General features: G+C 38.7%; 1 protein-coding gene across 6 annotated transcripts in view; it reads left to right on the top strand.

Annotated features, from left to right (window-relative positions):
* Positions 1–25,406, top strand: part of Pde11 (Phosphodiesterase 11) — a 439,247-nt gene that overhangs the window by 393,040 nt on the left and 20,801 nt on the right. For all 6 annotated transcript variants that reach the window (XM_065233210.1, XM_065233208.1, XM_065233209.1 and 3 more), the window contains 2 exons: positions 19,738–19,888; positions 21,614–21,769. In XM_065233210.1, coding sequence (XP_065089282.1) covers positions 19,738–19,888; positions 21,614–21,769 — 307 coding nt within the window. The remainder of the gene's footprint in view (positions 1–19,737; positions 19,889–21,613; positions 21,770–25,406) is intronic.

The raw sequence follows: 25,406 nt of genomic DNA, 5'->3' as shown, positions 1-25,406 counted from the left end.
AAAAACCACTAGGGATGGACGTGGACTAATATATGAGGACCCTTTTAGCGTCAGCCGTTGCCATATGGACAGTGGAAAATTTATGTGAAGGACACTCTACCTTCATCCAAACTACGATTGCGTTGTTGATAGGTGCTGATGTCGACGGTGTGGCTTGATTGATTGACGAATGAAATAGTCAAACTCGCGAGCCCGCACTGTCATCCGGTCCGTCTGTTTGACGTTCATGTCCACAGTGAAGGATTCTTCGGAAGTAGGAACGGAGAAAGCACAATAGAGCACACAATCTGCTCACTATTCAGGTTTACCTCTGTTTCCCGGATGCTGCGGGGGGAAAGCACACACTCCATTGGAAATATGTTGGTTTCTTTGGTTCATTGGTTGAACATTGGACGCTTAAAGGACGGATGTGGTTTGCTGTTCACTAAAGAAACAATTAGTTTTCTTTGTCTAAATTATTTTTCAGATGACTTGTTCAATTTTTAGTATTTATGGAAAGTTTTTGAAATTGTCGTTCCTTCGAAAATTATGTCATGAACAAAGGGAATGTAAATATTTATATGTTGGCCAGTAGTTAGCAATATCTGTCAATCGGATTAAACATTAGATATGACTGTTGTTTCGTTATTTGGTGTAATATTGAATCGGAAATTCGAGAAGTTATAGCTTCAATATGCTCAAATTTCAATAAGAATCATATAACTAAAAATGAAAAATACCCAGTTGGGTAAAAAATACAATCAAACAAAAAGGGTGCTAGATAACCTTTGAGATAAACAATTAAAAACGTTAACCACGCAATTTGTCGCAGTCGTGATGGAGAATGATTCTTCTTGAGCGGTTCGTTTTCCTCATTTTTCCGAAAACTTCTGGTAAATAAATTGTTATGTACCATTCAGAGTTGACGGTTCTACGTTCTACGAAGTGCTCCGTGCGCGGAATACTTTTGTTGGATTTGGCTTTTCTTGAAACACCCATACAGTCGACTGTTGTTTTGTATAAGGCTCATATGCATAGATCCATGATTCGTCGCCCGTCACGATCTTAATACGTCTTTTGAAGCACCGCGATCGAATTTTCTCAACATTTCCGTGGACCAATCGACACTTGCCTTTTTTGATCATTTCTAGATAGAGCTGGAATTAGGGCGTTACAGCTTTTGTAAACAATGACTTCTTTCGATGATTTCTAGAAAGTTTAGGCTCGCCAACGCATATCAACAACACCATCGGGTAGAGGAAGACTTCCCCTAGCCGACGGGTATGTTGGTTTGCGAGGGCGTGCCTTGAGTTCCTAGAAATCGTCGATAGAAGTCATTGTTTACAAAAGCTGTTACGCCCTAATTCCAGCTCTATCTAAATTTGTCAAATTATGCGGTATCTAACGAGAACAAATCTTTTTGGCGGGCAAATTTTCATGCAGTATTAAATGTATGGAAGTGGAACTAATGCCCAGGAATGCCTCAATATCAGGGTAAGTCACATGCCGATCTTTTGAAATCAGGTCACGCACAGCACAACAGCTGATTTTGGACGTCCCTCACGAAATTCGTCCTGGAGCGCACGATGACCACGATTGAATTCGGAAAACCATCGAAACACGGTGGCCCATCACCAAAAGTTGAATCGAGCACGAACATTTTCTCGAGATGATTCCATTTTCCGCCGAACTGAATTTTGTAACTCACTATAAATAGCACAAGTAGACTCGAATGACAAAGTTTCTGAGCACGCATACAATTAAAAACACTTATTGAAACGATGCTCATTTAGGATTTGACGTATTGAAAAAAGTGTTGCTATATCTCAAAATTTATCGAGCAACTCTCGTAATAAAAATATATCGTTGTGATTCAAACCTAGTGCCACGTTTGAGAATAGAATAGCATATCGACATATACTAACGTGCATAGAATTTTGAAATTTTAAGCTATTATTTTTAGCGCAAAAGTCTATTTTTGTGCAAAACAAACTGACTGAGTTCAGAAAAAATTGTACTTAGGAATCAGTTTTTTTTTTTTAATTTCATTATAGTCACTTTAACACATTTCAGGTCATTCGTATTCGTATTCGTATTCATATCCGGAGAAGTGATTTAAATTCATGACATTTATCGTGAGAGATATGGAAGCAAACCATGCGTCTACTACATCGGTAATTTTTGTTTAACCATGTGGAATTATTTCAGAAATGGTAAACTGAAATAAATTAAGATCACGAAAGGATTTCGGACCTTAGATTCCAACTTAGATTAATCTTGAAAAATCAAATCCGAAGTTAAATTATTCCACATTCTAAAACACTTTGAAATGTTTGAATTTGTATTTGAAAACAGGGCCTTGAAAAAAATAATAATCTAAGCTCGGTGAAATTTAAAAGATTCTGAAACAAGAGATTCTGATGTTCAATTTTGAGAATTTTCCATGACACACGATTTGAAAACAAACATCAAAATGATTTAAAACAAAATCAAGGAAGATAGAAACTTTATCCGTGGCTTTATCAACAATAAATTCAATTAGAATTTCGTAAGTGAATTATAAGGATAAATCTTAATTAATTCTGATGAGAAACAGGAAATGCTAGGAAAAGTGGAATGGAAATTATGAGGAAATTTTGAATTGCCAAGAAAGTTTTGACTATGAAACCCTAACAATGTTCCAAGTAGAATTCGAAGATAGTGCGGAGTAGAAATTCAGAATAATTATGAGAAGAACTCGTTTGAAATATGAGGGATTGTTCCTATAAAATTGTAAGGAATACTGAGGAGAATTCCAATGAAAAAAAAGGCGAGCACTGAGGTACATAGTAGAACTCAAAGCAAAATTCCTTGAGAATTATGTGGAAGATTTTGAAGAATTTCTTAGCAGAAATCGAACGTAATTCAAGAAATAATTAAATCGAAGTTTTTGAAGAAAATTTATAAAAAAACTGAGACAAATTCAAAAGGAATATTCAATTGAATTGTGACTTCCAATGTAATTTGATTTAAAAAAATCTTAAATATATTTTTTTTCGCATGAGTGTTATTTTTATTTATTTCGTCAACCAACGTAGACTAGTACAACTAATACAGTTTTGTTTTCTTAAATATATATTTATATAAAAAAAGTAGTGTCAGCTTTCTTGTTTTTTCATTTATGAGTTGTTATTTCTTATGGAATAAAAATATTGCTTTAGTTTATGCCGAGACATTGTAAAGTCAATGGTTTCGCAGTGTTTATTGTAAGAGGCCATCATGCGGTTTAATGGCCCATATTTGCATAATTTGTGCGATGATGTTTTATGGCAAATAAATTTCGATTTCGGAGTTGCCGAGTGGGTGCATGGAAATTTAATTTTGATAAAAGTTCTGTTGAGTCAATTCGCTGCGAAACGATATCATTTACAAATGAAACCATTGCATATTCACGACGCTCTTTTAATGTTTGTATATTTATAAGCATGCAGCGTGCTTCATATGATGGAAGAGGAAATGAAGTCCAACCTAATTTACGAAGAGCGTATAATAGAAATTGTTTTTGTACTGATTCTAATCTTTCTTCGTGCGTGATTGAAAATGGAGACCATACAATGCTGCAATATTCCAGTATTGACCTCACATAGGCAATATATAGTGTTGTAATTGTGTAAGGGTCCTGAAAGTTATAGCAAAAGCGCTTGATAAAGCGTAGCATGTTATTTTCCCTGTGAATAATTGTATTGTAATGGTCTATGAAAGTTAGCTAAGAGTCTAACATAATTCCTAAATCCCTAACTCTTTCACATTTGTCTACAGTTTGATTTCCTAATGCAATTGAAATGTTTGAAGTTTTCAGGGTGTTACAAAAATCTGATTTTTAAGGTCCTTCTATAAAAAAATCGTTTCATAATTCAAAATCACAAGCAGATAGAGGCATAGCGTCTTCTACAAAGTTTTTAGTAATGAAGCAGCCTACAATTTTGCGGAATGCTCTATATCTCTATCTGGCCAAACTAAAAAGTTAGATTTTGTAGCGCTACCTGTGGTGAAGTTTTGAACTTAAACTTAACTTCATTCAATGGGTCTTGTCATTTACAAAAACTATTCCGTAGACACCCTATTTAAAAAACCACTGTAAAAGGTGCTAATGAAAGAGTTCATGGTTTTGGCCTTTCGCACCACTGCGAAACAGTAGAATTATGAGAAGCGTGTCAAACGGTCGAATGGAAAAAGGTCTAAGAAGAGGGACAAAAGGTTGAATGAATTATGAGAAGGTGGACAAAAGTTCGAATGGTGAGAAGGGGGACTAAAGCTTGAATGATGAAAAGGGGGACAAAAGTTTGAACGGTTTTGTCCCTTTTTGAAACATTAGAACTTTAGTCCCCCTTTGAATCATCCGACCTTCTGACCATTCGACTTTTTGTCCCCCTTCGCATCATTTAACTTTTTGACCCCTTCTCATCATTCGACCCTTTGTCCGTTCGATTTTTTGTTCCGTCGACCTTTTGTACTTTCGATCTTTTATCATTTCGACCTTTTGAACATTAAACCTTTCGTACATTCAACCTTTTGTACATTAAACCTTTTGTCAAGGGGTAGGTTACTCCACACATCCATTTTGGGTAATATTTTTTGTCAGTGTGTCGCAAGTATGCTGATTGTGCCGGTATTAGAGCAAGCTGCGATTGTTTGTAAAATACCCATCCCGGCAACCCGGTATTTCTGACACCTTGAATGTTTTGGTTTGAAATCGCAAGGATAAATCGGATTGAGGATCACGCGGGAAGTGGCAGGTGTGCGACATTTCGGTGTTTTGTGTTCCATAGGGTAATAAAAGTCCTGCACACTTAGTTTTTTCTACCGAGCTCGGCTGTGCAAATCTCGGCAAAATAAGTTTCACTGAGATCTCAGCAAAGGTGACATTTGATTGCTGAGTCTCGGATAATGCTTAGCTGAATCTCAGCAAACAAATGAAATGTTTGCTGATATCTCAGTAAAACTTTTTTTGCCGAGATTTGCACAGCCGATCTCGTAAGAAAAATCTAAGTGTGTGTGTTTTAGTGTTTTATAATGCCCTCAAAGGTAGACCAGAAACCTAGCCTTTCGGCCGGAAAGAGTTGGAACTGGTGGGGACTATAGAGGGTAATAGACTTCTTTAGTTTGTTTTGTGTGAGTTGCAGCAGTATTTGAATTAAGGGTACTAATGAGGTCTGATTAACTGCCTAGAACCTACATCTCGTATTTAGATCTATAAGTGAACTGCTGGTCTGAGTTTCTCTGGTATATTGAATTAGAAGATGTTCCTGAACATACAGTCAATCAGCACGTAATGTTCTGAACAACTTCAATGACAGTTGTCCAACAGTGCTCCCATTTTATTTACACCAATCTAACGCCTACGAGATTGTGCCGAAGGTATGCTGAAAATGTGCCGATAGATGTGCCCAAGCTGTGTAGAATATGATTCCGACACAATGTGCTGAGTGACTTACCCCTTGCCTTTTGTACATTAAACCTTTTGTACGTTCGACCTTCTGTCTTTCGACCATTTGACCCGCAACCACGGAAATTCTGGAATGTAAGTGAATGTGCATCGGCTACACACTACGGAGGGGCGAAAACTTAATCTGCATTCAAGCTCTGGATTGGAACCTGGCAGAACATCGCAACAGAGGTACATCCATGATCTAATGGAGCCTTTAGCCACCGAGCCATCAAAACTTTCTCAAAGTACCAAGGCTGCAAACATCGTGTCGATTCATGGCTGGTTCTCGACAATACGATTATCAATCATTATGATTCAGCCACCACTCGAAAGGTATGGCTATCTACTTTTATTTCGAACAGGTACGATTGGACTTGTGGTTGACGAACAGAAACGGAATAACCCGGAAAAGTCTCGAGCAAAATGCGTGTAGATTCATATTAACATTACTGGTTGCCAGTAATTTGGTTGCCAAATTTTAAGAATGAACCATTTTTTGAAAGGTATGACTATCTATTTTCGAACGGAACAAACAGGGAACCGATTGGACCGAAATTTGGCCTGTCGGAACGAGAAAGTCCATGAGAGGTGGCTCTGCTAACATTCAGATCAACCGCGAAAATGGTCAATTCCTGAAAGAAGACCTAGAAATCCACGTATTAGAGGTATTATGTCATGACCATATTGATTCTGCTACCGGGCGACCATAAAACTGTCCTGTGGATACATATCTGGAATCACCAGGGAAATTTCTGAAAGTAGACCTGAAGACCGACGATTTTTTTGCATAATTCTTCCACAGGTCCAATCGGTTCCCTGTCTGTTCTGTTCGAAAATAAATTGTCATGGCACAATCTTAAAATTTGGCAATCAGTCATGTCAACATGAATTGACATGCAGTATGCTCTGGACTTTCCTGGGATATTCCGTTCCGGTTGGTCAACCACTTCAAACCGTTGTTTGTTCCGTTCGAGTTTCTACCTGTTCCAAATAAAAGTAGATAGACCTTTCGAGTGGTGACTGAATCAATTTATCATCGCATTGCCGAGAACCAGCCATGTCTGCATGCATCGACTCGCTGATTGCAGCCTTAGGGTTTTGCCATTTAACAACCAGGCCCAAGGTCAAGGCAAAAGCAAGCAGCTTCTCAGGATGGAAATCTTTTTAGTTGGCCCTAAGCACAACTGAAGGTGTTCAGTTCAGACAACTTTCAAGACAGACGTTCCTTAGCTAACTTTAAAATTATTAAATGTGTTTTTTTTAATCTCTTGCTCAGTAAAATTATTTACATTCCGAAACTTGAGCAAACAGTTTTAATCTCAGGCTACAACACAAATACTCGATTGCATACTGAGACCATTTTTCAAGATTCTTGTAAATTATGATAATTTCAATTTGTTCAATTGGGGGCGAAACCGGCGTAGTGGTTAGCATCCATACACGCTAAAGTCACGAAATCAACTCTCATCCCCGGACAAATCACCAATGACCCAAGAGCGTTAAAGTGACTATAACTAAAAAAATAATTGTTCAATTGGTGAAGGAAAGAAGCATCCCAAGTAACATTTTACGTTTTATGCAGAACTACAAGGCTACTATAAAACAACATTCTTAAAACCCTGGTCAAGACAGCTTTGCTTTTATAACATCCCCCAAAACCTCATTAAGACTAGTCTAGTTGGCCCACCCTGGAGAAGGTTTTGAAGGGCATATTATCGAGGCACTTCAAGATTGATTTGCTGCAAAAAGGTTATACCACGAATGAGAACCATTTGAAATCTTTATTAAAACTACGATAAAAGCCATTTGGCATCAATACTCGTACCATTTGCCATTGACGTTTGATAAGCGCACTAAAAATAAAGCATCAATCAAGATAAAATGGGATACATTAATATCATCCGCTCATCATTAAATTGAAATAATTACCAAAATTATCGAAACTCATATCATGGACTATTTTTACTTTACAAATTAAATCTAATGTGAAATGAGCTTCGGAGGATCGAAAAATATAAGTCCGCCTTCGAAAAACGTTGATTTGACTAATTATTTTTAATTTAGGAAACAGAATATAGTTATTTTTTATGTTAATCATTACGCCCAGTCGAGATAATTTGATGTTTTTTTTTAATCTCTATTACTGCTCATTGATGAAATTGATGAGAATAAAGTTATTTTTAAGGAAAACCATCTTGAAAAATGAAGATAGTAAACAAACAAATGGAATAATAACAACATGGCGATTGCATAAGCATTGATTTTCCATAATCCTTTTCAAGAACAACATACGAAAAGGGCATACGAGCTTTTTGTAAACAAACCTTCTTCTGCCCTTTTCTCGCCACCCATATGACACCAACGTAAACCATCATCATCACAGGGTAGGGGAAACTTTACCATTCCTGATGATGTTGTTGGTTTGCGTGGGTGACACTCGGTTGGCGAAAAAAGGGCCTACAAAGTATTGTTTACAAAAAGCTTGTATGCCCTTTTCAGATGTGGCTCTTGATTTGTGAAAAAGCTGTTTTTCTTTGATGAAATCCCTAACAAATGCAAAATATTTTAATATTGCTTTTGTGACGCTAATTTGCAGACTGAATTGTTTTTATCTGAAGACATTTTGCTTGATCCTATTCCGTTTAGTTTAATGACGGCATTAATGATGGCAAAGTTGCCTGGAAAAACTTAAACGTCAAAATTTGCTTATTTTTCGATAGTTTTTTGTGCGATCATTGCAACTAGCTTCTTCTCCAGCATTGGAGTTACGTCGATACACTTCCTGATAAACTGCTTCCTGATAAACTTGTGCATCCTCGATAAGGGCAAATATCATCCATCGGAAGCAGTAAATCAGGAAGTGTATCGACGTAACTTGGAACAGGTGAAACCTCAATCGTTCCCGAAAAGTTTCCCTTCTCCGGATATTGCGAAGAATTTTATGTGTGCTTGCTTGGGTTTTTTCGATGGGTCAACTCTTTCGCCGAATGAAACTGCTGGTTAGGTTCGGAAGGCGATCAATTTCTAGCTAACTGACAGATTCTGAAGTTTCCGTTGGCAGTTTTCCCATAGAGCTTTTTGACGTTTAATCGGCGCACACTACTGTACCATTTAAAGCGAACGAGTGCGAGCAAGAGGGAAACAGATTAGTGGGAAAACAAACCGTCCATTCATCCATGGGTGCTAGATAGAGAAAGATGATTAAACGTCAAAAAAGTCTATAGAGGTAACTCTAAGACTAGAAATAACGTACTCAACTTTTTGGCTAAGCTCTGGTACTCTCTTCGGTCCCAAGCTAATCGATTCACCCCTCGAAACATAAGAAAAACCAATAACCCCTAATTTTATCTGTCAAACTTTCATAGCGAATCAAAACAAACATTGCGTAGTACTAGAATTTCGACTAGAATGGGGTACGTTAATCGTTTGCTTGGGACCAATAGGCTAGTCAAGTAGTGAGCCAATTTAAAATCGTTAGTTTCGTATTGATTGTTGGTTTTCCGCAGTCCCAGTTTTACACTTCGGCAACGCAATTTCTGGAGAAGGCTGGTCTGTTTTTATTCAGAACGCGACACAAACGCCATTGACAATATTTTGTGTATTCCCATCAATATTAAGTGTCACTGGAAGCCGGCAACCAGTGCTTCGTGAACCGCATTCACTTCACTCTTCTCAGTCGGCTGCTTTGTTGTTTTTGACCGGTTTTGACGGAGCTGCTGGACATGCTGGAAGTTCTGGGACTGGATTATTTTTCCCTTCCGTCGACAGTATCGCTAGAATTATTCTTCCTTCTATCGCTAGTACTCGACTATCGATCGGCATTTACTTGTGATTCAGCATTTATAAGCCCCACTCTATTTATTTTTTCTCTGTCTCTAGATGGATCTATATAAATAAATATATATTAATTTGTAAACATTGGTGGATTTTGTGATACACTTTATTAACATCAAAGAGCAACAATGTATGCTTTTTGTTCTCGTTTTAAACCGAACGGTTTTATAATTGCTTTTATAATGATAAAGCACCTTTATGGAGCATTTTGTCATGACATCAATAAAAAAAAAATACCCAGTAGGTTTATGATTGACTAACTTCATAGTTTTATAAAGGGATAGAGTGATGCATTAAATTCATTTTTAAAACCAGACCCGTTTTGACTTTATCGTCAGACTTAAAAAGGTTTTCAAAACACCAAAATTCTGAACTGCTTAACAAGAATATGTTGCACTATTGAATGCTTTATTTAAACCAAAAAGATTGCGTTTGCCGTCATAAAACCACAATAAATCAGCATGAAAGCCAAAGGCTGTTACATTGTTACTTGGGATTCGACTGTATCTTAACCAGCGAATCCAAACACATAAAACAACCAACGATACAGACAAAACTCTTGCTACGACTACCACGACAAACTGTTTCTGCAACATAGCTCGATCGGAGAGGTAGAAGGATAATGACATATTGCTCGCCTACTTTGTTGGAATATACATGGATGAGGACATAGCTTGATCTGAATCGAGAAAAGCCATAACAAAAAAAATTCCCATTACCATACGTGTATCATCTTTGGCTTTACTTCGTGAAGCAGCTTGCCAACAATTTACTCGTTCCCTTCTACCGCCCCGAGAGAGCTGTGTCGCACGGGCTTCGTGTCATGACAAAAGGAAGAAGATTATATCATTATTGCTTTCCACTTCTGACATAGCGTTATCATTCGGTTCGTTGATCGCTTGTCATTTTGTCATTTGGAGATATTTTTGATTCCTTGATCTTAACGTATCATCGTTTGTACATATTTCTTGATGAAAATTTTAAATGGTCCTATCTGCTTTGATCGATTCTCTTCATCGACTTTCTCTTTTCATAACCACTGCTATGCAAACAGATTTCGCGCTAATTCTACCACATAGTTTGATAAAGGAGGTTCTTATCTAGCGTTCAAAACTTCAAATACAACAGGAAAAGGTTTTTCAGGTGAGTTATTGAGGAAAGATAAAGTCGATGAAGAGAATCTAACAATGCAGATAGGACCTTTTGAAATTTATATCTAGATTTGTTGTATTATTCTCAAAGAACAGTTCATGGGACAAATAATGCAACATTTTGAGATTTTGTATTCTATTATGAATTATGTCGATCGTGCCTTACATGCCCGCCCACTATTTAATGAGTAACTCTCGGGGAAATCCTCTTCCTTCGCCTCCTCCACTCAATTTTATTTTCGGCACTGGTAGAATCTATGACTGATAAATAAGGGCACCAACTATCGCAGAAGAAAACAGTCCCTCCGCCGTTATCAGTCACATGACTAGACCAGACGGCACCTCAATCGAATTATCACATGACATCCGTCACTTTCGCATCCCGAAGCGATCCGTTTTCCGCCGCCGTTGCACACGCATATGGTGTAGGAATTTTCCGGGAAATGTGTCTGTGTGTGTATGGTACCTTTAATGGAAATTGATGATACCATCGCCACCGACAGAACATGACGAGGCTGGACTGGGGCTACAAAGTAATGTACCGTCCGTCCGACCCATCTCGGCCAGATAATGTACATGTTGATGCCAACATCGCTTCCAGGTTTCTTTCGACTATGTGAGTGTGTGTACGCGCACCAACCACTCGTTCGAATGGGCACTGCTGCTCCATTGAATTCGATGGGGAACAACACTTTGTACAGCGAAACTTTGAACAAAGTGCCCTTGAGGGACATTTTAGTTTAGGGAAAGTTTGTACACAGCAGAGTACATAGGAATGACCTCAGTTGGGCTGGGAGTGGGTGAGATGGCATGCGTCGTCCTCGCGAGAACCTTCGCATACAAATTGGACAACGAAGAGGATGACGACGGAGTCACCGCAAATGTTTCTAGTCGTATATGGAGATTTTTTGTGCTGATTGTCGTTGTGGCACTCGGCGGAGGTCGAACAAAAACTATCCTGACGTGATAGCAGCCATCCGAGGTAGTGGGAGTCATCGAAAATATGGTTCGATGGAGAAAAGACAAACCAGGGAAAACTGGCGACGAAATGAATAAATTTTCATTAGCCAAATTGAGTTGGATTAGCGTTTTTACTCAGCGGGAATTGCAGCAGTTTTTTGTTCCATATTTTTCGAAGAATTGGATGAATAATTCCAATCTGTTACAATCTCTTGGCACTGCGCGTGGGAAGTTAAGGAATGAATTTTGTGAGAAACATTTCTCGGAACCTATTTACAGTACAAAGAAATCTATTCGCAAAGCTCATTCATGGACCAATCAACTCTTGTTTTACTGATATTCAGAACAAGGTTCCAATCTAAGGTCAGCACCGTCGAGCTTGCAAGAAATTCGAAAGAAATGATTTTAAATGGGAATTAATAAAAAAAAAACAGCGTCCAGTGGGAAATATCTAGTCTGAAAGGTATATAATATTTTTGCCAATTAATGCAAGGGAAACCATTGAGTACCGTTCACAGTTAGCTGCAAAAATATCCAAGAAAAAGCACAAAGCAGAAAATTCTTGATCAGCTCGAGGTTGGTTTCCCCGAATTTTATTATTATTTTTGCAAATTACTGGGGCTGGCAATTGATTTCGTAAGTCCACTTTTCGACTCGACCCATCATTCATTTTCTACTTATTAATCTCTCGAAGTAACTCACGAAACACGCACCGAGGATCTCAGCTGGGACGCAGTGGGGGCAGATTATGAGGCTATAAATTAAGAATGAGTGAAATAATAATAGGCATCGTGCAAGAACCGCTTCTGAGAGGATTTTACAAAACCGGTGCTGAAGATGCTTTTAAAATAGCAGGGAGCTCGCATACCTTCAAATTAATAATTTTGAAATGTACCGTATGCGTGATAATGTTTGCACCATTAAGTAATGTCAAAATTAAAAAAAAAAAATCTCAAAAATTTCGTTTTCGAGTCTTGTTTTATTTTTCCAAAAAGGGAGATGCTTCTCAGAGTCTTAAACTATGTTAATCATTGATCGAGTTTCCACTTGCTGCAATTACGGCCTCCGCACGCTTCTGGAATGCACGGCAGGTTCTAATAATGTAGTCTGGATCCATTTCTCTCCAGGTACGGGTCAATGTTTGTCTGAGGCTTGCTGTACTCGGGTGGCATTTAGAACAGGTCTTGGCCTTTATGACGCGCCATATTGAGTAATATAAAGATCGGGGCTGGATGGCGGCCACATATCCTTCGCCCAGAACGGAAGATGTTCCTGCAACCACTTCTGAGTGCAGTTTGAGGTGTTGCGTGGAGCCCTATCTTGTTGAATTACAACATTTGGCTTCGGATATTTGATCCACGGAAGAACATACTTACTTAAAATCCCGATGTAGACCTCCGTGTTGACCTTGTCGTCTTCTGGAATGAACACCGGGTCCATTTTTTTGCCATCGGAAGCCGCCAATCCAAACACCATAATGCTTGGTCAGATACACGTTCTTGTGCTCGTCGGCCACGTCTTTTATCGGAAGAGAACTAATATACCGGTCGGTTCTGGAATTTGATACGGGATCGACGGTAAACATGCTCTCGTCGGTGAACAGGATTACCGGATTTGTTCGCTTAAGGAAGTTGAAGATTTTCTTGCATCGTTCGACTCGTATCTCCCGGAAGCGGTTGGTAATCATGTGAGTTTTTTCCGTGCCCTCGACTTCGCCCCGCAATCCTTTACGATCTTCCGTGCCGTAAAGTCACTGATCCCGTGTTCCTTTGCGATTTTCCTTATTGAACGCACTGGATTTACCCGAATCTTCCTTTTGATAGCAGCGATAACCTTCGGAACCCGAGCTGACCGTCAAAGGTCCACCGGGACATTCCCACGGCGATTGAAATGTCTTTTTGCGACATTTGCGCGTGGAACAATTCACGATTACGCTGCCACTTCGTCATGGTGCAACTGTCAAACTAAGTAAATCGTTTTCTTTTATTCACAGCCTACTATGGTATGAGCTACAGGCTACGTGTCTGCAAAGAAAACCAAGGCATTGTATGCACAGGTGAAACGGGAACCTCCCAGTACGGCAGTGCACTTTATTCGAAATGTAATGCTGTACTGGGAAAATGCTATTAGTCAAACAATGGTGATCATTCCAAATAATAGTGACACGGCATCTTGGTATAGTTGGAAAAAAATGGGGTATATAGGGGAAATGGCTCTTATGTTGGCCTTTGGGTCTAAGATTGGACCCATCGCTAAAAATATGCTATATATCAATATTATCTAGTATTATTTAGTCGATTGTCGAATTTATGTATGGGCCTAAATTAGGGACATTTAGGTCGACATTACATCCATTTTCTCTATCACAAAAGCTCAGAAAAATGGTCGCAGTTATGAAAATACCCGACAAGGAATGAAAAAAAAAAAAAACAAAGTAATAATCGATAAATTATCACCGAAAATTTAACACTATCTGAAATGTTAACAACTAATTGAATTTTTTTCAAGTTCAATTCGTCAGTGAGGAGTCTTTATGTTACAAGTGATGTTTTACTTCATGTATGTAGACGTGCAAAAAAAAATGTGTCGAGCGCCATACGAGTTGGCTCTTTTCATTTTATAATTTATCGTTATCGCTGCCACATTTCCGATCATAATTGATTGATTATTACCGTGTCCAAGCCAATTCATAACAATGACGTTTATATAAGGTCTGGGCCAAAGGGCTTATTGGTGTTAGTGAAATGTGCAAATGTTTAGTGGTGTTCGTATTTTATTGCAATGTTTATCTTTTTACACGAAACAGCCCAACAAACAATTTGAGCTGGTTGAAAGCTGAATAAGCCATTTTTTAGGTGAAAAAGCATATTTTTGACTGAATAAGCTCTTATTATGCTTCCAATGTTTGTTGGGAGCTGTTGGCAGTGACGTATTTCTATCTGTTCTCAGTATGTTGGCAGAGACGTATTTCTGTCTGTTCGCAGATGTTCAGCAATCTTTACAACATTTTTGCTTCTAACACCAGCAAGCTGCCTGTTGGCCCAGACCTTATATAAATATCATTGAATGCATAAGGCACACATAAATATGTTTTCATTGTGAATACAAGTGAAGCTGTCATGACATGTCCAAGGATGAAATTTATTTTAAGGGGGTATTCCCGATCTTTTTTTTCAAAAAATCAAAATTTTTTTTTCACGTTTTTTTGTACTTTAGACTATATACTTTCATCCCCCCAAGCCGTTTTCCGATCAGCGAATTCGGTGTCCAGGCATAGCTGACTAATGGTAAGAACCCCCAAATGGTTTTAACTAAAGTCAAAACTTTAAACGCGTTTTTCTCGAAACCACATTTTTTTTATCGGGCGAAGATTTTTCTCAGAAACTATAAGAGATATTGACTTGAATCTTTGCGCATTTTGTTCCTTATTAAATTCTTTGGATTTTCTCCCACTTTCAGCCAAAAATATTAACATTTAACATTGTTTGAAGCACCTTAAAGTTGCAAAAAAGCGGGCTAAAAATCGCCTGTTTTTTCATATTGCCGCCATTTTGTTAATTTGCAAGATTTTTTGCTGCCAACGGGAGAAGCTCCAGAGAATCTTATGCAGATTATTAATTTCATCACGAAATCTGTTTCAGATGAAGCCGTTCCAGAGAAAAGTCTTCGCCCGTCCAGGCGTTTGCGGCGAACATGGGTCTGTTTGTCGCCATTTTGTGACGTCAATAATTTTTTTTTTTTTATGTCGAAAAAAATTTATTTGTAAACTTTAATGTTCAATAGACAAGAATCCCAAAGAGTTAGGCGCATTACTATTCATTTTCCTTTAAAAAAAATTAATTGAAAAACAGGCCGAAAAAAGGCAAAAGATTGGGAATACCCTCTTAACGAAATCTTTAGTTCGTATGTAGGGTAGAGAACTACTTCGACCTAATCGCCCATTTTGGGCCTATCGAGCAGAAAACTTCAAATAAATCCATGATTTCAGAGTTAACAAGTCAATTATGCGTTTGGTCCGATACTTTAGTTAATAAGCTACCGAACGAAGTCAATGAGAACGCGTGATATGAAGGTTTGCACCTATTATTCCCAAAAACAAAAGAAGCGCTCCGACCGAATCAATTCTTATCTTCATCCGATAGACCGAAGTGAATTCATTGGCGTTTCAATGCGTTAGGCCAAGTTTAGAATCCGTAGGCCGAGTTTGGCGTCAAGAAGACTGTTGGACTTTTGGCAATATCTCAACGATTGGTTTCTCTTTATCAAATCTTATGGTACGTACGGTAAGTTAAATAAATTTGAAAGCCATTAGTAATACACTGAAACCTTCGTTTACGAAGTCTTTTTTACGCAGTATTCAATTTACGTCCCTCTTTTTACGAAGTAAATCCCAAATAACGAGTTTTTTTTTTGATTTTGAGAAACTGGGATATACTGTGAAATACCCCACAATATGGGTATTTTTGGAATCGGAGTGACGTGTAGAGACCGGAAATCAATGTCTGATGCCATTTTTAAATCCAAGATGGTAACTTCCGGTTACATAAGAACTTGGAAATTCTGCCCAATACCCCAGAATATGGGTATTTTTGGAATCGGAGTAACGTTTAGGGGCCGGAAATCGATGTCTGACACCATTTTTAAATCCAAGATGGCGGCTTCCGGTAAGAGAAAAGCTTGGAAATTCTGTCACATACCCCACAATATGTGTTTTTTTTTTAAATTGGAGTGCCGTGTAAGAACCGGAAATTTATGTCTGACGCCATTTCGAAATCCAAGATGGTGGCTTTCAGTTACAGAAAAATTGGCGAATACCACCACATCACCCCGATTCTTAAAATACCCATATTGCAGGTTATTTAAATTTACTTTTTATATTTTATTTAATGGGAAGTCGCCATATTGAATTTAAAAATGGCGTGAGACATGGGTTTTCAGTCCTAATAAGTCACCCCGATTCCAAAAAACCCATATTGTGGAGTATTTGACAGTATTTTCCAGTGTTTCTGTAACCGGATGTCACCATCTTGGATTTCGAAATGGCGTCGGTCATGGTTTCCCGGTTCTCACAGGTCACCTCGATTCCAAAAATATCCATATTGTCGTGTATTTAACGGTATTTTTCTGTTTTCCTGTAACCGGAAGCCGCCATTTTGGATTTCAAAATGGCGTCAGACATCGATTTCCGATCCCTACACGTCACTCCGATTCCAAAAATACCCATATTGTGGGGTATTTAACAGAATTTCCAAGTTTTTCTGTAACCGGAAGCCACCATCTTGGATTTCAAAATGGCTTCAGACATCGATTTCCGGTCCCTATACGTCACCCTGATTCCAAAAATACCCATATGTGGGGTATTTGACAATATTGGCAAAAACCTCATTTTACGAAGTTAACGAGTTTTCTTTTTACGAAGTAAATCCCAAATAACGTGGTTTTTTTTTACGAACTAATTCGATTTACGAACCCCCGTTTTGGTTCGTAAATGGAGGTTCCAGTGTAATAACATTCCGTTTGGTGCTAAGCTGCGGGAGATAAAGGAAGACTAAGTGCGGGTTGTGCTTAATAGGCCAGAAATGGAGCAACCCTACATGTTTGATCAAAATTCTAAAACATTGTACTGCGCATTTTGCACCTTAGTAGACTCCTGAGTTGAAATTATTTTCTCAGTCACGATCCCTCATCTCACCCACAGGCGTGCATGCTTTGATCGTTTTTACCCTTCTTACAAAGAAGGGTATAGATATCACTTGAAAACCCGACTATCGATCCGAGGCCCGGAGGGCCGAGTGTCATATACCATTCGACTCAGCTCGACGAGATCGGAACATGTATGTATGTGTGTGTGTGTGTGTGTGTACGTGTGTATGTGTGTATGTGTGTGTGTATGTAACGAAGTGAATGCGCTCACGTTTCTCAGCAACCGCTCAACCGATTTGGACAAACTCGGCGCCAAATGATAGGTCTTGGGGTCCCATTGAACGCTATTGAACGGTTTTGGAATCGGTGAACCGGTTCCGGAGATATGGCCGGAATAAGATCCGGTGAATATGGGTCTTCACGCTGGATTTAACGGAAAACGTATCAACACCATCATGCGACACATCAAATTACTACAGAATTCAAAAATAAGATCAATGCAAGTCGTGTTAAGTGTTCCAGACCACATTGGACACACTTGGACTTGTTCCGGGTACCCCGGAGAAGTTGCTTGAAAATGAATTGAATTAAAACCCATTAAATCACATTAAAATACGATGATAAGGTGATTGGTAGCCTCACCAAATAGACTACACCCGGATATATTCCGGGTACCCCCAGACAGTGGCGTAACGTCACTGGATGACACGGGGCTGGGGGGCTTGGTCACTGATAATGACAATAAAATAAATAAACTTGAATAAGTAAGAAGGGTCTGATCACACCATAGGTGGATAAATTTGGGTTTTTTTTTTATTTGTTTTGATTATTTTCCACTTACGCGCTTGTCAAATTGTATTCAATTTTTTTTTGTTTTTTTTTTCCTTTGGTTTGTTTTTTCCGTCGATCTTGTTTTCCGTGCTGACCACCAATGCTACCGACGTGCCAGGAAGGCAGCTCCCAAGTTGTGACCTTCTGAAAGCAAAATTGACAAATTTTATATGTCATACACAAACTTTACCACCTCTTCTTGCATCTTTCAAATAAAAATTATCATTATAGTATTTCATTGTTTCATAATTACGAAAAATAACATTTTAGCTGTAACGAGCAATTGCAAACCTGGACGTTATTGCTTTTGTAAACAGTGGCTATAACCGTCAATTTCTCGCAAATTAAAGCTCATCCCTCCAAATTAACAATGCTAGCTGGTAGAGGAAACATTCTTCTATTTTTTGGTTTCATTAATTTTCATGTGTGAGATTTTATTCGCGAGAAATCGACGGCTAAGCCATTGTTTACCAAAGCAATTACGCCCCGTTGAAATATTGACACTGATTTGTTTGCTTTAAATTTGTTAATTTACTTTCAAGTGTTTATCAAATTATCATTTGTGTTGAGGCGTCCAGTTCGTTAATCCAGTAGAACAGATTCGGAATTCAAGGCAAGATTATCAAGGACAGAAAATAAACAATACGAGTAGGTGGCAGAAAAAATCGAGACAACAAACTGCATGAAACAAGTTTTGGTAAAATTGTTTCAAATTTTTCATAAAAGTTAGATCCAAAACATAAAATTTAGATCCAAAAAAATAGCAATGCCCTAGAGTTTTGATAAGTTTTCTATCGCAAGGCGGTAAAATTTTTCAAATGATTAAAGCAATCTTTGTCCTGGATCTCAAAAGTCCTATGTGGAAGAGGATTTCAGAAGAGTCCTATTGTTTTCTTATTATAAAAATTTCTGAGTTTATTCATTCATTGTATAATATTCTGTCCAATTACCCATTCGCCTTGCAATATTCAAAATTAGGAATGCGACAATAAAAATATTTAAAATTTCGGGCTTCAAAAATTTATCTAAATCACAATCTATTTTCTTCATCTGAGATGTTTTCCAGTTGTGTATCTTTAGAAAAAATGACGCTCCTTTTTTACAACAACATGTATTGCTGAAATCAATCATGCTTTATCAAATTTTGCTGTTTATATAAATCCAAATAAAAACGTGATGAGCACCCGGGAAATATTGATTCCATTTGAATAGCTTTATGTTACCAGGCTTTAGCGATCGTGAGTCACTGTGATGAAAGAAGCTCGATGGCCTAGCAGCTGCCGATTTTGCTTACTGAGCATAATATTGTGGATTCAATCCCATTTTTTTTTTTTGGATCATTCCTTTATTTTTAAGTGCGCAAAATTGAAAATCTATGGATCAATTTAATTAATTTATGTTCATTTTTGAACTTTCTATGGATCATTCGTAATGTGTTTATGGGTAAGGTTTTTTTTTATTTGATAATTTTATAATTTTTATGGATCATTTATTAATTTATATAGGCAAAAGTATATTTGGAACCTTAATTTGAGGATTTATTCGAATACCAAATTAAAATGAATTGTTCATTTCATTAACTACGTAGACAGCTTTTTTTTATTCTTGCCCCCCCCCCCCATTGCGTAGACAATTGTCCAAACATTTTTTTAAAATTTGTATGGGCCGTGGATAATTCTCAACCCCCCCTTAACTGTATACGTAGTTTATGGACAGCCGTAGTTCTACGTCAACAATGCGGTCGTGCCTTGGACACTTTTTGCTTTGTCTTTGATGTGTGTTGAACTTTGAACACTGTTGCTATTGTTACTGTGCTTGAATGTGATTATGTTCCTTTTATAAATCCCGCTCTTTGTTTTCCTCCACCCACAGATGTTTAGTATCTAAATTATTCGACGTCTGCTCGAGCAGCACGCTGGAGGAGATGGAACAGCAGGACGAGGTGAAGGTGGCGTGGGGAATGGGAATCGCGGGCCACGTGGCCGAAAGCGGAGAACCCGTCAACATACCGGATGCTTACCAGGTGAGTACATGCGAGGAGTTTTTCAGTTTTTTTTTTTCGAGTGCTCATAAAACACCATGCTTGTAAAGAAAGCAATGTCGGTAGAAGAAGTTCATTTGTGCTCGGTTTATGTGCTGTTGAATATTCTAGTATTTTCAACGAAATGTAGCAGTGTTATTATTTTGTGCAAAATTGATGAAGAGATTTTCCCGGAATTTTCTCTAAGCGCCAACTTTTTTGCTAATTGGATCATTTTTCAAAGGCCTCCGCCACCTTCCGTGAAAAATTAAAACAATCGCCTCATTTTGCAAACACAGCCCAGGAAACCGGCGTTGAAGGTATAATCAGCAGCTACGCCACTTTGAGCGAAGACAATAAAAGTAATTAGTCTGGGCCAAGAGACAGGCTGGAACCCGAACCTGCTCTTCGATGTTGTCAGCAGTTGACTGAAGATTAGCCACCGATGGAGATAATGAGGGTGGTAGGGGGTGAGTTGTGTTTCCAGTCAAAAATTAAAAGCAGCTCATCTTGCTGCGCTTCACTACGTTCTGGATCCGATTTCCCTGCGACGACAATTTGTTCAGAAGCGTATCTTGTTGCGGAAAGCAGAATTTCTTAATTTTATAAACTGTTTATTAACTTACAACGCCCTACCGACTGAAAACGCACCCAATGGAAAGGATGATAGCCGAGTACTTTTGTTCCGAAACAGTGGGTGCAAGCTTGGTGAGCTTTGTCGGTGCCGAAAGGGAACGGAAAACGTTATATTTAACGAGATTAAAAAGTTGAATTATAAGCCGGCTTTCCCAACTTCATAACATGGTTCTGATGGTTGTATTTCGGAAAGGGCACCTGACTCAGCTTTCTCTCTCTCTCTCATCTATTCTGTTACGGTGTTAGTTAGACGAAAACAGCTCCCATTAGCACTAAACTTGCCTACAACTATCAGCAACTAGCTGCATAATTTATCATGTAAGCTTCAGCTGTCATTTTCCTGTACTACTGTGACACTGAAACATGCTATATATTTTTTATGTGGGGACAGACGAAATGAAATTTCATGTAAAATTCATCGCACTTCTTCAACACTCCCACTGGGGATCCATTTTTCGTTGCTTCATAGATATTGCACCACAAATACAAAACCTTTTGTTTTTTTTTCAATGCGCTTCTAAACTGCTAACAGCCCCTCTCGTGAAACCAATTTAACAAAAATTGATATATGCGGCATCATTTGTTCAACCAAGCGTAGCAGAATGCAAAATCATCCTAGTGAAAGCTACTATGGCTTATCCTTCCCAAGACAAACAAAAACAAGCCTGTTGCGTCGCAGTTCGCAGTCTGTCCCTTCCCACTTCGGACGGAATATTTCATTGCCAAATTAGACGTCGATCATTTGTCTTGTCATAGCTCCGGGAAAATTTCGATGGCGTCGTGCATTCAATTAGAAGGCGCTAACATGAAAACACCCATCCGCCGTCCGACCCATTAGTAAGAAATATTACCATTTCAGGGAAACTTTTTAAAAGAAACTGACAGCCGTAGCATGCTATTAAAGCTGCGGTTGTCAAATAATCTGACACCAAACGCTAATATTCTCTAAATAGGCGGTTAATACTTGAATTGATCAAAATTGAACCTACCAAAATTTAATAACATTTTTACTCGCCGTCAATCGAATAATCCATTAAAAAAAAAGTATTAATTTCATTTCATATGCGCTCCCGTCGGATCAATGACGACCAGGATGGACGGTTCAACCGGGAAATCGACGTTCAAACTGGTTACCGTACAAAGGCACTGCTCTGCATGCCCATCAAGGACGCGTCCGGCGATGTGGTCGGGGTTGCCCAGGTTATCAACAAGCACGGAGACCAGCGCTTTTCCGTGGCCGATGAGAAGGTAAGTTGAGTGGTGGTATTTTTTTTTTTGTTTTGCCTTTATTCTAGAGACTTTCAGCCGTAGGCTGGTTCGTCTGTTTGGTTAATCGGTGAGCAGTTCCAGGCAAAAAAATAGAATTTATGACACGACTATATACGATTTTCATGAAGCTTTGCATAATTGATACGGGCAATCATTCACGTTTGTGCTAAAATTCGGTCATGTTGAATCTTGATATTTTTGACAGCTCAATATACCTGTACATTTTCTACCTTGTTCGACTCTTATTCCTCTTCGATCCTCGCTTCGATCCTTGTTTGGACCCTACTCAAGGTGATCCTGCTTGGAAATCGATTAATTTCTTCTTTGATCTATCGGATTCTTATAGTAATCCGCTTGGAAGTCGATTTGGATAAATGTTTTACTGCCACTATGGCGCCTAAGCGCAAAAGGAAAGGGCAATCTCTTGATCTCCCTTCTGACGAAATTAATTTGAGCAATCAATTTGATTTGGTCATGGATGATGAGAATGATCCATCATTCAGGAAAAAATCTAGTTAACTTTCCCGGCTTAATGCCAAAAATGAAAAGATTCCCCCTATTGTGATAACCACTTCCGATTTCCGTGCTCTTCGCACGGAACTTTTGAACTTCTTGAAATTCAAGTTTTCCCTGTAAATTGGCGGCCGGGGTGAATGCCGTGTATTGGCTGAAACCTTGGACGGATTCAAACGTCTTCTCAAGTATCTTACTGAGAAGCAGCACAAATTGTTTACTTACGACACCAAAACTGAACGAATGTTCAAGGTTGTCATGAAAGGTCTGCCCAGTGGTGAATCCCTGGATCAGATCAAAGTTGAACTGGAAAAATTACTTGGAGTTGTGCCACTCCAAGTAATCAAAATGAAAATTAAATCCCGTCCTGGCGATTCATGCAACGGGATTTCTAATGATTTTAATTTAGTTCACTTCAAGTCTAGTGAACTAAACAACCTTAAGGCCTTGGAAAAAGCTATGTAGCCTTATGCTCCATGTCCGAGTAAAGTGGGAACACTTGAGGACATTTCCAAAACCTCATCCAGTGCCGTAAGTGCCAGGGATGGGGTCACGACTCGCAAAGCGATCCTACAATCTCGTTCTAAGCGACAGGTAGGAAACACTCCACGTTCCCGACCTGGTACAAATTCCTCTGCTTTTAACAACGGTCAGCGACGAACAAATTCTACAGGTACAAATATCACCCCTGCTACTAATTCTTCATCTATACCTGCTCACCTCGCTGCAAACAATGTTCAGCGAGTAAATGGTGCGAGTAAAAATCAAAATACTAGTAAAAATAGTTCTAACGGAAATTTCGACTTAGGTAGCATTACTGCTACTAAAATGGAATTTTTACAGAATTCATCGGCATAGATAAGCATTTTTTTTTTTGAGAATGAAGGAAATGTCTTTTACATACAGAATATAAAGAAGAGGTCCCAAATGAGAGCCTTGAGGGACTCCTGAGGTGACTTGAATTGAGGTCGATTTCTTTCCATTGAATTTAATTATTTGTTGGCGGTTAGTTTAATATGATTCAAGCCATTTCAGGAGTCCTGGCTCGATTCATTTTTTTTTTTTCAATTTGAGGAGTAGCATTGATATGTCAATTCGGTTAAATGCCTTGCTAAAGGCCGTATAGAGGACTTCTACGTGGTTTTCATTATCCATTGCATTTAATGTATTGTCTATAATTTGTCGAGGTCGAACGTCCTTTAATGAAGCCATGTCAGTATTTTTTTTTTTTTTTTTTTTTGAAGGAATAACTTTTCATTTACAATTGCCTCGAAAAGCTTTGGAATTCAAGAGATAATGGCTATTCCACGATAATTACGTACGTCAGCTTCCGACCAGATTTGAAAATAGGTTCTAAAATGAGCTTTTCCATATTTTTGGAAAGGTTCCGGATTCCAGTGACATATTTAAAAGCCAAAACAATGTAGTAGTGAGTTCCATTGCTAGACTCTTTAAAAATACTGGAGGAATTCCGTCCGGTCCAGGACTTTTTGAGGTGTCTAAATTCTTTGAAGCCTGCCAAATTATTGAAGTTGATTGACACCAATGTGTCTTGAAAATTCTGGATAAAATGCAAAATAATCGCGGTCTTGATTTCTTGAAAAACTACAAGGGACAGCCTTATGGGGTTGTACATAATGGTGACGTCTCCTTAATAAAGATATAAAAAAAAAAATCTTTTTTGTTAACTGCAGCAGGAGTTTGTGTTTTGTGTAGGAATAGGAATTTGAGCGGGGTTCTCTCTGTATATACTCTTTAGTATGACGCGCTTGACATAGATGGCCCACAGTGACTCACGAAGAGCTACTGATTGCGATCAAAAGCGGTGCGGCTTCTTCCTCCTTCTATGGATGCTCATGTGGGCTGCAGTTCGCTGCTTGCAGGCAGCCTTTCGTTGTGTACTGGAGAACACCACAACTCACCACGCGGTGATTGAATAAACACCGTTTGGTGAGACCGGATGGAATTCAACTTTGAAATCTGTGTTAGGGAAATCGCTTTTCGCAGGCAATCGGTGATAATTTTAATTATCATAGCAACAGTTGCACATTCGTGCAATTTTCAATAGTGACATTTTGAAAAATGATAAAGTCTTAATTTTAACAGAATCGTAGAAAAAATCTATTCGATTGGCGTACAGACCACTTTCAGGCCGCGACCCCAATTTTGCCTTCAAGAACATGGTTTGTTAGATTTAAACATATCTAGATAGAGCTGGAAATAGGCGTATCAGCTTTTGTAAACAATGACTTCTCTCGATGATTTTTAGGAACTCAAGGAACACCCACGTACGTCGACATTACCGTCGGGTAGGGGAAGTCTTACTCTACCTGATGGTGATGTTGATTTGCGTGGGCGAGACATAACTTTCAAGACATCATCGAAAGAAGTCATTGTTTACGAAAGCTTTTACGCCCTAATTCCAGTTCTATCTTGATTTAGGAACTGTCATACGATTGATGACCTTGACAAACGTCCAAAAATACTCTTTTACAAATTTATGGTGGTCGTTTTGTCGTGATGGTTGAGTAATGCTTAGCTATTAGGGTGTTAAACACATATGAGTCTGGTGAGCTGTATGTTGTTTGGAATGATGGTTTCACGCTTGGCATAGATGGCCCACAGTGACTCACGAAGAGCTACTGATTCCGATCAATGACGGTTGCGGTTTCTTCCTCCTTCTATGCATGCACATGTGGGCTGCAGCTCACTGCTTGCTAGCAGTCTTTCGTTGTGTACTGGAGAACAATGTTCAACGCCACGCGCCGGAAGCACTGCTGCTGATGCCGACGACAACACACCACCACACACGGTGAATGGAACTGAATCCGATCAGCGGTTGAGGCCAGTCTTGATAGCTAGCTGCTTGCGGGGAGCTTTCTGTTGTGTCCTGGAGAACACCACCACTCACTACTCGAGCAAAGTCCAGCATCAAAATGACAGCAAATTGAAATCAAGTTTTGATATCAACATCAAACTGAGATCATGATTTGATTTCAGTTTACGCAATTGACAAATTTGATATCAAATTTTGTTTTCATGTTGCTGTACATTTTTTCTTCAAAAATATGTTGTTGCGGGTTTGTTTTCATTGCCTTAGCAT

Source organism: Ochlerotatus camptorhynchus, unplaced genomic scaffold (assembly GCF_037179485.1).
Source record: "Ochlerotatus camptorhynchus isolate MF236.1 unplaced genomic scaffold, CSIRO-AGI_Acam_v1.1 ptg000392l, whole genome shotgun sequence".
Lineage (NCBI taxonomy): Eukaryota > Metazoa > Arthropoda > Insecta > Diptera > Culicidae > Ochlerotatus > Ochlerotatus camptorhynchus.
The sequence above is the reverse complement of the archived record's forward strand: the minus strand, read 5'-3'. Positions and strand labels throughout refer to the sequence as shown.